This window comes from Poecile atricapillus, chromosome 4, assembly GCF_030490865.1.
Source record: "Poecile atricapillus isolate bPoeAtr1 chromosome 4, bPoeAtr1.hap1, whole genome shotgun sequence".
Classification (NCBI taxonomy): domain Eukaryota; kingdom Metazoa; phylum Chordata; class Aves; order Passeriformes; family Paridae; genus Poecile; species Poecile atricapillus.
Window position 1 is genome coordinate 22,898,072 of NC_081252.1, and position 12,627 is coordinate 22,910,698.

At 43.9% G+C, this 12,627-nt stretch overlaps 1 protein-coding gene across 5 annotated transcripts in view; it reads left to right on the forward strand.

The window, feature by feature from the left end:
* Nucleotides 1-2,301: 2,301 nt before the first annotated feature.
* HERC3 (HECT and RLD domain containing E3 ubiquitin protein ligase 3) overlaps nt 2,302-12,627 on the forward strand; it is a 44,994-nt gene continuing 34,668 nt past the window's right edge. For 2 of the 5 annotated variants that reach the window (XR_009277626.1, XM_058838526.1), the window contains exons 1-2: nt 2,785-5,490; nt 6,851-7,108. Coding sequence is in view for 4 of the 5 variants with exons in the window: in XM_058838526.1 (XP_058694509.1) it covers nt 6,883-7,108 (226 nt within the window). In the remaining variant the exon portion in view is untranslated. Of the gene's footprint in view, nt 2,362-2,784; nt 5,491-6,850; nt 7,109-12,627 lie in introns of those variants that run through there. The other 3 variants (XM_058838524.1, XM_058838525.1, XM_058838523.1) reach the window with 3 other exon arrangements.

The window sequence follows — 12,627 nt, forward strand, 5'->3', positions numbered from 1 at the left end:
ACTCCTCTCTGATTTTCTGAAATTAATTTTGACACTGGGTTGTTTCTACATTTTCTCAAGCAGTGCCTGTTATAAAACATGCAGGAGAATATAACATGAGTGAGGATCACATTCAGCTGTGAGTTCAAAAGGCTTCACACAGGCAGCAAAAGTATATTGAACCTGCAGTAGGAATTTTTTTAGGCCACTCATCTGAGCTGAGCATCACCTGCAGACAAGTGCAAGAGCAGCCTTGAAAGTTCTCCTGGAAGCTGAAATGTAACCAGTTAAAAATTGGTTTCAAGAAGAGACTCCTGGTTCCCTCACACAAATTTCAGGCTTTGCTCCATCAGTTTCTTTTTGTTTGTTTTTCTGGTTGGTTGGTTTTTTGGTGGGGTTTTTTTGTTGTTGTTTTGGGTTTTTTTGTTTGTTTGTTTCTTTGTGTGTGTGTACCTTCCCCTCCTTGACTGTGCAATCAGAAACAGAGGAAACCGAGTGTAAAGGGAAACGTTCTATTTTGCAAAGGTCTCCAGATGACAAAATAAACAAAACAGAAACAAAAACAAACACAGAAAAGTATGTTTTCCTCTATCTTTCTTCTATCTATCTATCTATCTATCTATCTATCTATCTATCTATCTATCTATCTATCTATCTATCTATCTATTTCTCTAATCTCCTCTATCTATGCTGTCAGTTATTCTGGAAGCTGCTTGTAACACTGGTTAAACCAGAGATGTTACATCACAGGTGTAATTTTACACTGAAGTCGCTCTTTATTCTAAACATGCACAATGCATGCAAATACAGGTGACTTTTTTTTACCTGATCCGTCACACATTTTCTGCTAAATGCACAAACGCTGTGAATTGCCAGAGATGTAGCGTAAGGGCCACAAATACTTGTGGGCACTGGACTTGCCTTAGGGACTTCTTCCCCCCATCCTGAGCCCTTGCAAACACGTGCCTGAGGTTTGCTTCAAATATTGACTGTTGTTTTGGTGGTCTGAATGGGATCCAGCTTGTGCTTTCCTCTTCTGGAGCACAGTCTTTTTCTAATAGATGGCACTAAAAACAGAAAATCAGTACTTGGGAGTTACATAATTGCTTGCTCATTGGCCTCTTTTCTTTCTTTTTTTTTTTTTTTCCCCCCTCTCTCTCAACTGAGACTTTGACAACAAACCTTTTTTTGAGGTTGGAACTTTGTATAAAATTTGAGTTCCTAAACAAATGACCCTGCCAGGTGTTATAAGTGCATATTATATTATTGGATTTTGCAGATATTATAATGAATGTTATATGTATAACGTTAGAAAACTTTGTTGTATTAATGTAGTTTATTTCTGTTATTGATGAAACTTAGAAATAGTGGTATAATACATATATATGTTAGGCTATAACATGATATTAAAGCACAAACTACTTTTTGTTTATATAACCCAGAGGCTGAAAAGATAGTCAGAGACACCCCCCGCCACACCATTTTTAAGATTATCTTGTCCTCCAAGACCTCCAAGAGAAGTATTTATTGCATCCTTATCGGAGGATATAAAACCCAATGGCGCCAAAAATATTGATCTGTTGGGACGGGGGCAAGGTAAAAACTAAACAAAGGAACATAAAAAAAAGCCCTTAAGAAGAATGTATGAATATGTATGAGAATTGATGGGTATGTAGTAGGGTTCTGTTTTTAAGGGACAATCCTTTGTTAGCAAGGTATGCTCTCTTGGCTGAATGCAGACACCTGCCTGTACCTGTACACTTTATTTTTATCTCCTGATTGTTTTTCTATTAAACTTTTAAATTCTATAAAAAATATGTGAACCTCGTTTTTCACACAGGTGATCAGAGGCCACATAAAATGAAGAAGAAACAGATTAGCGGAAAGAAACTATTATTATTAGTAAGTGACATTTCGTGCTTAACGCGTTTTCAAACACTGGAAAGCTGCCTTTCCCTTGAGACCTTCATTTAGAACAGCTTAAATTCTGGAATGCGCTTAACTTCGCCCCTCGGTTTCTGCCGTGTTTAGCGCGGCTACTGATCCGCCAGGCTGTGGCCCCGCAGCCCGGCGGGCGGGGCCCGGCTGTCCCCAGCCGCCCGCGGCCCGGCTCCCGCTGCATTCCCGCGGCGTTCCCGCGGCATTCCCGAGGCATTCCCGAGGCATTCCCGCGCCGCCGGGAAGGCCAGGCCCCCCCCGAGCCCGGAGCCCACGGCGTCCCCTGCCCCTGGGGAAAGGAGATTCCCGGCCCGCCCCGCGCCCGCCGGGGCCGGGCCCGCCCTGCGCATTGGCCGCGCCGCGCGTCACTCCCGGCGGCGGCGGCGGCGGCGGCGGGGCCGGGACTTCCTCGGCGCCGCGGCGGCAGCGGCGGGGCTGGCGGCGGTGAGTGCCGGGGAGGGGCGGCTCAGCCCCGCCGTGGGGCTGCTGCCGGTGCCGCTACCGAGCCCATGCCTGGCGGAGCCCCCGTCGCCTTCCCCGGGGCGGGACGCGCGTCCCCGGCCCGGGGCGGGGTGCCCGGGGCGGCCACGGGGCTGCGGCAGGAGGCGCTCGGCGCCGCCGCCGCTGCTGCAGCATCACCTGGCTGCGGGGAGGGCACGGGGCTGCCGGCGCTTCGGGGTCGGTGTGTGCCCGCCGGGAAGCGCCGGTCTGGGCGTGGGAAGCGGCCGCAAGAAGCCCGGGGTGTCCGGGGTGAAGGCAGGGAGGGCGCGGTGTCTTTACTGGGATTGCAAAATGGAGGTGGTGGCGGGGGGCGGGGGGGGTTGTCATATTTGATTTTGGGTATGTGTTTTTATATGATTTGTGTGGGGGCATCTCCATCTGAGGGCATGCGGCTGTGCAGTGAAAACACTCTGCTCCTGCTTTTTTTAAGTCATTTGCTGGTACACCTTGTATTCTCTTGCTCTCTAACCTGGTTTACATTGGACATTGAGTTGGACTGAAACGGAGGCAAAAAGAAGAAGAAAGTGGGCTTGGAGGGTTAGTGGCAGAAAGAGGCAGTAAATTCCGTCATTGTTGAGCAATGCTAGTAGAAGAAACACATTTGTTATCTGAAATCTCACAAACAAGAGGGAAGGAAAAAACTTATTTATTCATGCACTGCCAGTTGGCAGATCTCTTTGTTTAGAGAGCATCGAGCCTTGAGTGTCGATTGTTGCAATTGCGATATTTACTTAGGTGACTTTCCCAGAAAGGGTGCAGAGTGGAAATGGCTTTAGAATATGTTCGTGTGATTTTTGAGGAGAGACTGTGCGTGGCATGAGAGCTTTTAAAAAGAGAGAGGAAAAGAAAAAGAAAAAAGACAAAATACATCCTGTCATGATCATACATGCAGCATTATTTTTTTACCAAACCACCGGGGCTGTTTTTTTCACCAAAGGACATATACTTAGTATGTCAGCAGAACCTTATTATAGCAGAGGGTGGGTCTTCCACCCACAATAGATTTCCTCAAAATATTCCTCACAGTGTGAGGCTTTCCTAGCTCTAGCTAGGAAATTATTCCTGGAATGTCAGGATCTGAGGATGTGGTGTTATATCTTTCCCCCTCTTTTTTATACGTGGGGAAGCTCTGCAAATGACTGGCTTTACTGCATTGCATCTGTTCTTATCTCTGAAACATGAATACCAAGCTGGCTGTGTTGGGATTTCTGAAGAACAGGAATAGGTAATGTGGTTGGGTACTGCAGTTCTTGTGCTTTTGCAAATCCGATTTTTAAAAGGAACTCTGAACTTTAATCCCTAACTGATGCACTTAAGAAAAGCCTCTCCCCTAAGGCTTTGCCCTCTGAAGATAAAAATTCAGCTTTTTTTAAGGTATATTGAGCTGGGCACTAGGAATATTAATCCCTTATATAAAATTTCAGATAAGTGAATATAAATCAGATATTTAACATATACATGAGTATGTGCAGGCACATGTCTGTTAGTGCTTGCCTACACTAGAAACTTTTTATGTAATTGTTTTAGCATGAGAAAGGTACGCAGTTTGTAGAGGTAGTTTGCAGTGGCAACGCAATATTACTTCCTCTGCTACTGTCAAAGAAGACTAACTGCCTTAACCAGATTGGAAACAGAGTGTGAAATTGTCATTTAAAGTCTTGTTGTTTCAGAACACAGCTCCTACTTGAACATATAATGTATTAAGAACTCCAGCATATTTTTTTGTAGGGGGAGGAAAAAAAAAACAGTCTTAAAGTCGTGGTTTTAAAAATGTCTTCAACATAAGTAAATTCACCAGGCCATTTGAAATATTTAGCTGTGCCTGTACACTCTGTACACAGGCCGTGGTTTTTTGCTTTGCTCTCCACTGGAAAGTGATGGTCTGCTTCTGTGGAACCGAGCTGCACAGAGATTTATTTGCAAAATGTTTGGAAGATGGGGGTGGCAGTCGATAGAGATTATTAAAAAAAAAAAAAGCAGCAACTTGTGAAAACCAGATTTTCTATGTCTGGTATAAGGATTGTTAAATACGAGGAGCTTCAGAAGATATGGCCTCTAACATGAATGGAGGGTTGTACTCTGAAATATCACCCTAGTGTTTATATGGATTACTGGGAGTTTGAACTCCTGTTTCAAGTAGTATCTTAGTTGGAGGAAAAACCCATCTCTTACCAATCACATCATATCCCCTTGCCCATTAGCAGCAAATTCTTGTGTGGAATATGAACACAAGGAAAGTAATTAATGTATTTTTAGCATTTTTAAAAGAAATTAGCACTAGGGAAGATTACTGTAGTCTATAGGGAGCAGATGTTGAGGTACCCTTTTAAAAGGTATCCCAAATTAATATTTAGCTCATGTGGTACAATGTCACTATAGTTCAAGTCGTATACTGGTGACATTTTTTCAGCTCAGAGGCAGTATCTATTTATCTTAGCAGGGAACGTGATCCTTGGATCTTCAGGATGACTGCTTATGTCTTTGTAACATGCAGTTCCCCAGGCTGAGAGAAACAGCAGTCCCAGATTTCTACCATTCCAGTGTTAGTTTTGAAATGATTCCCTGCCACCTTCAGGGTATTGCTCATGCATTTTTAGTTTGGGTTTTTTTGGTGGTGTGATAGAACATGAAGTTCGCTCTAAATGTAGCTGTTTAAAGCACATGCACACACTTCAATTTTCTTGTGTCCCACGGCATTCCTATTCTTAGGGTAGCCAGCATAGAGGGTAACTTCCATCAGGCGTTAGGGCAGCCACATAGAGAGTGTACACCGTGACTGATTTAACCAGACAGAGCCTTGTAATCTGCTTTTTCCTCTTCGTGCTTTGGAGCTGGCCAGTGATAAGCATGCTTGGGTGTGAATGAGTTAAATTATGCTATAGGGGAAGAAGGGCTGCTAGAGATAAGCGGGATCCTGCATTACTTTAAAGCACCTAATAAGAGATCCTAGTAAACAGTTTGTGGTAGGAAATTGCACCACTGATGAAGTACTAACTGGAAAATCCAATCCTCTCCCTTCCCCTTCCAGCTCAGTCTGCCTCAGTGGAAGTGACCACAGCTGACAGGTGAAGGGTAAGAGATGAACACCCGTTGTTTAGGGCTAAGGTTAGGAAAGGCTTTATTGCTAATACCTAGAGCTGGAATTAGCACCAGGTTTTGGAAACAGACCGAATGTGTGCGTTTCCTGTCTGCTCAGAGTGGGAGAAGGAATCTTTGGCGCTTCAGGGATTACCTTTTGCTTTTCTGTCTTGTGCTATGTTAGTAAATACTGCTGCTGCTGCTGCAAATTGCCTTAGCTTAAAACTTGGCATGGTGTGTCCTAAGGCTTAATGTCTTATATCTTTCATTTAATTTTGTAATCTTCTTTCTCCTTCCTGTTAAAAAAAAAAAAAAAGAAGAGAGCTTTAGCTAGTTTCTAGTTCAATCAGAGGAGTTCTCAATGTCTTATTAGTATAGCATGCTTAACAAATAACCCAAACCTATTGAGATTAGGAGTGACAAAGGGGTATTACTAAAATCTTATGCATGCTTCTTATGGAATGCTGTTTTCTTCCCCCAGCTTTTATGCATTAGCATCCTGTTGTCTTTATCGAGTTCAAGCCAAGTAATTCCTTGGACCTTTTATATTGCTTTATTTTTTTCCCTTCCCACGTTACCCCACTCTTAAATCCCTGACTTTCACTGAGCACAGCACAGAAGATAACACCTGACTGCTGGCAAGTTGCATCAACGTGACCTATCCATTGCTGTCAGGGCCAAGCTGTCAATGTGCTGCTCCACGTGAACTGCTGCTTCTTGTGTAATTCTTGCTGCAGTTCAGGGCTGTGTGTGTGTTCAGTGTGTGGCTCAAGTTCAGTGTGTGTGTGTGCATGCACGAATTTGTGCACGACTGTGTTCAATTGAGCAAAGTACTCCTTAGTCTGTGTTTATCAGAAACAACAAATTTCTGCATTGGCCAGTACACCACAAATACCTGTGTCATTCTGTTCAGGGCTAATCTAACCACCTTGGAGGTAATTTTTAAAGATTTACTTAAAAGTGGTCTCAAATATGGCACTCTAAAAGTTCAGATTTGGGCCTGTTAGTCTGAAAAGCATTACATTTGGTTTGGGGCATTGTTTGATATTTGGGTTTTGAAGCAGAGTAATTTTGCAGTGTAAAAGCTCAGTCTCCTGGGTTTCAGAACATTTCTACTGCCTCACAGATGGAGATGGCCAAGGCATGAAGGTGCTGATTCAGTACCACAGCTGAGCTGTCTTGATTACTCTTTGTCTGTGTAATGGTTTACTGACAGTTCACAAACCTGACAGTCACGCAGGAAATGCTTTTTTCTGGTTGTTTCCACCTCCTGCTGTGAGCAGCTGGATCTCTGTATGATCATTTGTGGCGTACTTGCTTCATTCATACTCATTCCTCTGTCTCCCTTGCCCAGGAAGGATACATGACTTGCTGAAAAGAGAGAAAATGCTATGCTGGGGCTACTCGTCTTATGGACAACCTGGGATAGGTAGCAACCTCCAGGTCATCATTCCTGAACCACAGGTATATGGGTTCATCCACGATAGAAATGTCAAGGAGGTGGCGTGTGGAGGAAACCACTCTGTGTTCCTGTTGGAAGATGGAGAGGTGTATACCTGTGGCTTGAACACCAAAGGTCAACTGGGGCATGACTGTGAAGGAAGCAAGCCAGGTAAGACTGCTTTTTATATGCACTTCAAACTGTCTTGAGGCTGGTGGGCTGAGAACATTATGGGAACTGCTTTGTGCTGATTGCTGTAGAGCTGGAGCAGCCAGCAGAGCTGATAATCGTGTCACAAAACACAGTAGCGATGCTGAATAACACTGGCTGGCTCTGGAAAGCTAAAGCTGAGCAGCATGGGTGAAGAGACAGGTCTGCTCACTTTGCCTGGGAAATGCATCAAAACAGAGGCGAGCACAGATGGTCTGGGGCAGATTTTGTTATCTGGCATTATGTTGTCTCTTTATAAAACGAGGAGAAGCCCATGAGTCACGAGTGTCTTCTGCTTTGTCTTTCCAATTGCACTGCATTGTTATGCCCATTCTTATTCAGCTGTTGCTGGGAATTTTCTCACTTACACCAAGGAGTACAAGTGTATCTGTGTTGAGTAGAGTTGTGGAGAGCAAACTTGTGTTTGGCCAAGAAGGTTTGTGAGTTTTGTTTGCCCCTTTCAGAATTCCTCGTTGACTTGTGCCTTCACTCCTTCATGCTTTCTTAATCTGAAAGAAGATCACTTTAGTGTTGTGTTCCCCAGACTCACATGCATCTTATCATTGTGTTCCTGTGGACAAGAACTCATGAGTGCTGAACCACAGGCAGCTACTGCCTCTCCTTCCCAGGGTGAAGGAGTGGTTTAATTGTAAGTTGTTCTTGGAAGAAACACTGAAGCCTTTCTTCTGGACTCTTTTGAATGTTGGCCTTCCAGTTTATCTTGCATTAACTTCTTGGTTTTGGCATGTGGTAAAGATACAGGTATTTCTGTTTCCATAATATAAAAATCCTGTGCTGTGAGTAATTAATTCCTCAAACTGCAGGTTACCCTCTGTAGGGCTTGGGTCTTCTCTAGTGTAACCTATTATTGCATGGTAGAAAGAGGAGGTGTCTGCAAGATTGCCACAGTTCCCCGTGCAGTATGTGCAAACCTGACCTGACTGACCCTACTGTGCTCCTTTCCTCTGTCAGTGTCTTTTGTCTCTTCCTCTCAGAATGAGTTGGCAGGTGGTGGGTGATGTGGTGCTGGATTAGAGGAGTTGACCTTGAATCTTCCCTCTCTTGCTTTTCCTACAAGTAGTTTCTAAACAATTAGTGAAAGAGATTGGGAATAGCAGGAGTGCTGAAGTCCTCTCTGTGCAAGTCTTCTGAGGACTTGTAAATTTAAGCCGTGGAATATGTGAGATGCTTGGTAAAAGGAAGCCAAGCCTAGTGAATATTCAGCTTTAACTGCTGAGGATACTTCATCCTGCAAATCACCCAGCTAACTCAAGACTAGTGAGGAGGCCCCAGAAATTCAGTACTGTTTTGAGTGCTGCAAAGATACTTTGAAGAGCCTCTTCGGGCTATGCTGCTGTTTTACCCATAAAATTAAGCAAGCATAAGCTGATGATGAAAATGGAGGATTCACAGCAAGTAGATCAGAGCTGGAAATGGACTTAATGAATCCTGAATGCTGAAGTGTAGACCTCTCTCAGCTATGTAATCCTGCTCAGCTAGATCTGTAGAAGAGGGCCAGTCTAAGATTTTGAAACAGAAATGAAAGGTTCCTTGTGTTTGATCCCAAGTGCCCTTCTTCTACCCCTTAAATTAGGGTCTGTCACCAAGATGTGAAACCAAGTCCCAGTTATCCTACAGGTTTACTTTCTTCTGAAAAACGTTCTGCAGGACTGCTCTCTGAGGAGCCTGTGGCCATCCCAGAGAAACGGTGTTTCAACACAGCATTACTGGCTGTGGCTGCAATGGGATTTCTGCTGGCTGGAGCAGGTGGCAGGGATGTGCTGTAAAGCAAGGAACAGCTGCTCTTTTTAGCTTACAGTGAACAGTCACAGCAGCCTTTATGGTAAGAGTAAAGTGGGGGAGAGCCCCATCACATACTCCTCTGTGCTTTGTAGTGCAACACTGGGAACTGAATTTCTTTGTTTTCATTTGCAAATGGGAACAAGAAGAATCAAGCCTTCCTCTTTCACCCCCACTTCCTCTGCATGGAATAAAGACAACCTTGCACCTTCTGTGTAGAAAGGCCTGTTGAAGATGATCTTTTCCATTTCCCATTGTTGTGGGCCTATGAACAAAGCTGTGCCCGATAGGTGATGGAGATCCATGTGTGCAACACGGGGTCCTGAGTTGTTGGAAATGATAGAGAAGACTGTCAGGAAGAGTCTGTGGTAGAGAATGGGAGAAATGCCAGGAACTGTGAGTCCTGGAGCTGCATCTCTCCAGCTCTGCTGGACAGGGCAGTGTGGGCTGAGGTCCCTTGGTTTCCCTGCCCTGTGGCTTGATCCTGCCAAGTCTGTGAGGGCAGCTAGAAATGGGTGACCTCTGCCCAGCTCTGGAAGTGAGCTCCATCTCCTGATATAGGAGGCTGTGACACAATACTGATTGTCCCTTTCAGGCAGCCCCTGGGGAGCCTTCTCTGGACTTCAGAAATGCTTACCAGGGCTTTACAGAGTGCCTTGGTTGTGTTTGAGAGTAACATAGAGACACAAAAATGTTCAAGGGGTTTTGAACCTTGTGAAGGCTGCACTGACTTCCTAGGGGTGGAGCGATCCCCTTCCTGCTGCCTGGGTCTTCCCTAACAGGAAACTCCCTTTTATTTCTCACTATCCAGTTTTGCTTCTCATTCGTGCTGCTCATGAAAATGTCAAACAGTGGCACCGGATTGGTTCCACAGTACCTCGTGGAGGAGCCCTTTGGAGGGCACCTTTTGAAATGAAAGAAAACGTGTTAATTAAGAGCTGTGTTTATGGTCACATCTGCTGACCTTGTGGATATAATGTGGAGAGGGGGATAGCAGCTGGCAAAGTGATTCTTATGACTCTCCTCAACAGGGAACACAAATTGCTGGGGGAGTGCATGCCACTGAAAAAGCATAAATCAGTAGAGGTTTATTTTCTGGAAGTGCTCTTTCCTCTGTATTTTACATTGAGGTGCTAAAATTGGTATTTAAGATGCCTAAGAAATTTAGCCAAACTAAAATAACATTCCTTTTGACTAAAAGCTAACTGCTTCTAAGTGTTTCAAACTCCCTCCTTTTAATAATACCAGGGTGATACCAGGTGTGACACTCCCATTGCTCTACCACAAGCCAGTTTCCCACATTGCCATGCTCTTTGCCAATTCAATTTTTTTTTCTAACTGTGGTGATTGGCAAGGTACTTGAAGAGCCCACCCCTCTTAGGCGTGGATATTTAGCTTTGTTAATACATACATGATCATTTTTCCTCACATCTCCTTTTTTTTTCCTTTTCCTCCCCAAAACATTCTGTAGTTTGTGTCTCTGCAATCACTTGGCAGGGATGCAGAGGGAGAGGAATGCTGTTCCAGCGTTCTCTCACCATGAGCATGATTAATAAAGCTTCTGTCTGACCTGCCCTAATTTTCACTTGTGTTGTTACGCCCTTGAAGTCTCCGGAGTCTCTGACCATGTCTTAGGAGAAGCAACTTGGCAATTTTGGTAGTGAAGTATTGAAGCCTCTGTTTTGCAAAATTAGTCTGAGTCTTCATTGATTTCCTGAAATTTATCAGATGATAGCATACATTATGTCTCTAATGGGAAGCAATAATTTTGTACTGCAGTAGTTTTAAGGGGGGGGGGGGGGAATATTCTTCATAAGTATATCTAAATTTTGCCTTTTTCAGTCCCGTAATTTCACTTGGATTGATTTTCTTCTGGTCTGCCATGATGTCTTGGCTCCCTGTGATGACTCTTAGATAAGTGTTTTATCTGAGTCTGCCTGATGCAGAACAAAAGACAGGCTGAGGTACCTAAGGTAAAGGCTCTTTGGGGTCTGGGTGGAATTACAGAGGAGTGTGAAACAACTAGCTGGTTGTTTGTGGTTTGTAAGGCTTTTAAAACCTGCTCCAGTCTGAGATGTGGAACTTGTTTTTGGCTCTAGATATTTGTTCTGTTCAAGTAATTTGGACTGCATTTGACTTCTGCTAGTGGGAAAACCTGGGCCTTGGTAATTAGTGTCTCAATAGAGCTACAGAACAATGTTGCAAGCCAAATTTGACTCTAACCTTTTGTCTGGTAAGATACAGCAGAGAAACCTATGATTTTTTCACAAAATTCCCTGTCTGGATACAAATTTGCAGGGGAGCACTGCCTTTCAGTGCATTGTGGAATCTCTGCTCATAAATAAGAAGTATCATCATAATATCCATTCTCTTTCAAGAAGCAGGAAAAAGCACCACCAAAACAAACAAACCAACCTAGGTGTTCCAGATCTTCTGGATTTCTCTGAACTGAGTGGCCTTTCTTTTCAAATGTAAGTCCACTTGTCCTGAGCCTCAGCAGAGGATTGCATCTGCAGAGAGCTCTGTGTTCAGGGCAGCATGCTTGTTAATCATAAACCCTGGAACAGCTGAGAATTCAGATGTGCCACCTGCTTGGAAGGACAGTCTGTGTGGATCTTCCTGTTTTAGCCTCTTCCCGGTGGGTGAGAAGTCAGCCACGAGGTCCTGGTTGCTCTGGAGGAGAGGTGGCAGGGCTTGTGTTTGTCATGAGCAGACAAAGAGCTGTGTATGTTTGTGTTTCAGCACCCATTGTAAATGTTATTTGGGGAAAAAAAAAAGTAATTAAACTGGTCACCCCTTGCAGAAGTCGGGTATGTTCATTTGTACTCATCACTCTTGCTCCCTTGATCGATCACAGGAGCTGACCAAGCTATTTCAGGTTGCTGTGCCTTCACTAGTGGCTGCAGTGGATTTGCTTTATGGAGTGTCAATTTCAGCTGAACTTGTGCCATTTGGGCTTCAGAATTATTTTAAAATTAGACATCAGAATTTAAAAATAACTTAATTTAGAAACAGTTGGTATTTGGTTGAATGAGAAGTAAAGGAAGTGCTTTCCCTGAGATACCTTCAACATGCCTACATTGTGTTGAATTGGCTGGCTGATGGATTTGAATATGCCAGATATTTTTAGTGGGAGTTGTTTTAACATTTGTGTGGTCTTGATCATGTGAACTGACTTGTGCCAGTATTTTCTGAGACTGTGGGACTGGGAGAACCTACACTGAGGAGAGAGAAGGCTCTTTAGGAGTGCCTAAACAAGTAAAAATCTGATTTCTTGACAGTAAAGAAATCTAGTCAGCACCTAAAATGGCTCTAAGGTGTTCTCAGATGCAACTCTGAAGTCTTGTCTCTAAACACACATGTATTATTAGAACCACTGGATTACTTTCTTAATTTCATTTTGCTGACAGGTAAAAAGAAGTATGAGCCCAGGGAAGCAAAATACCAGGTTTTTTTTTACAAATCAGTATGATCTGTTATTACAGAGGACGTGAGGGACAGTTTTAATGATTCTTTAGCTCAAAAGGCAGAGCTGCAGTAAGAATGACCAGGTTTTTGCCTTCTGACGGGAGGTTTGTAGGGCAATTTGGCAACCTGAACTTGTACTTACCTCTGTTGTATTTGTTACTTGTCACTCCTGTATCATGAGTTCTCTTCAGAGGCTTTCTGAAGGTGCAGCT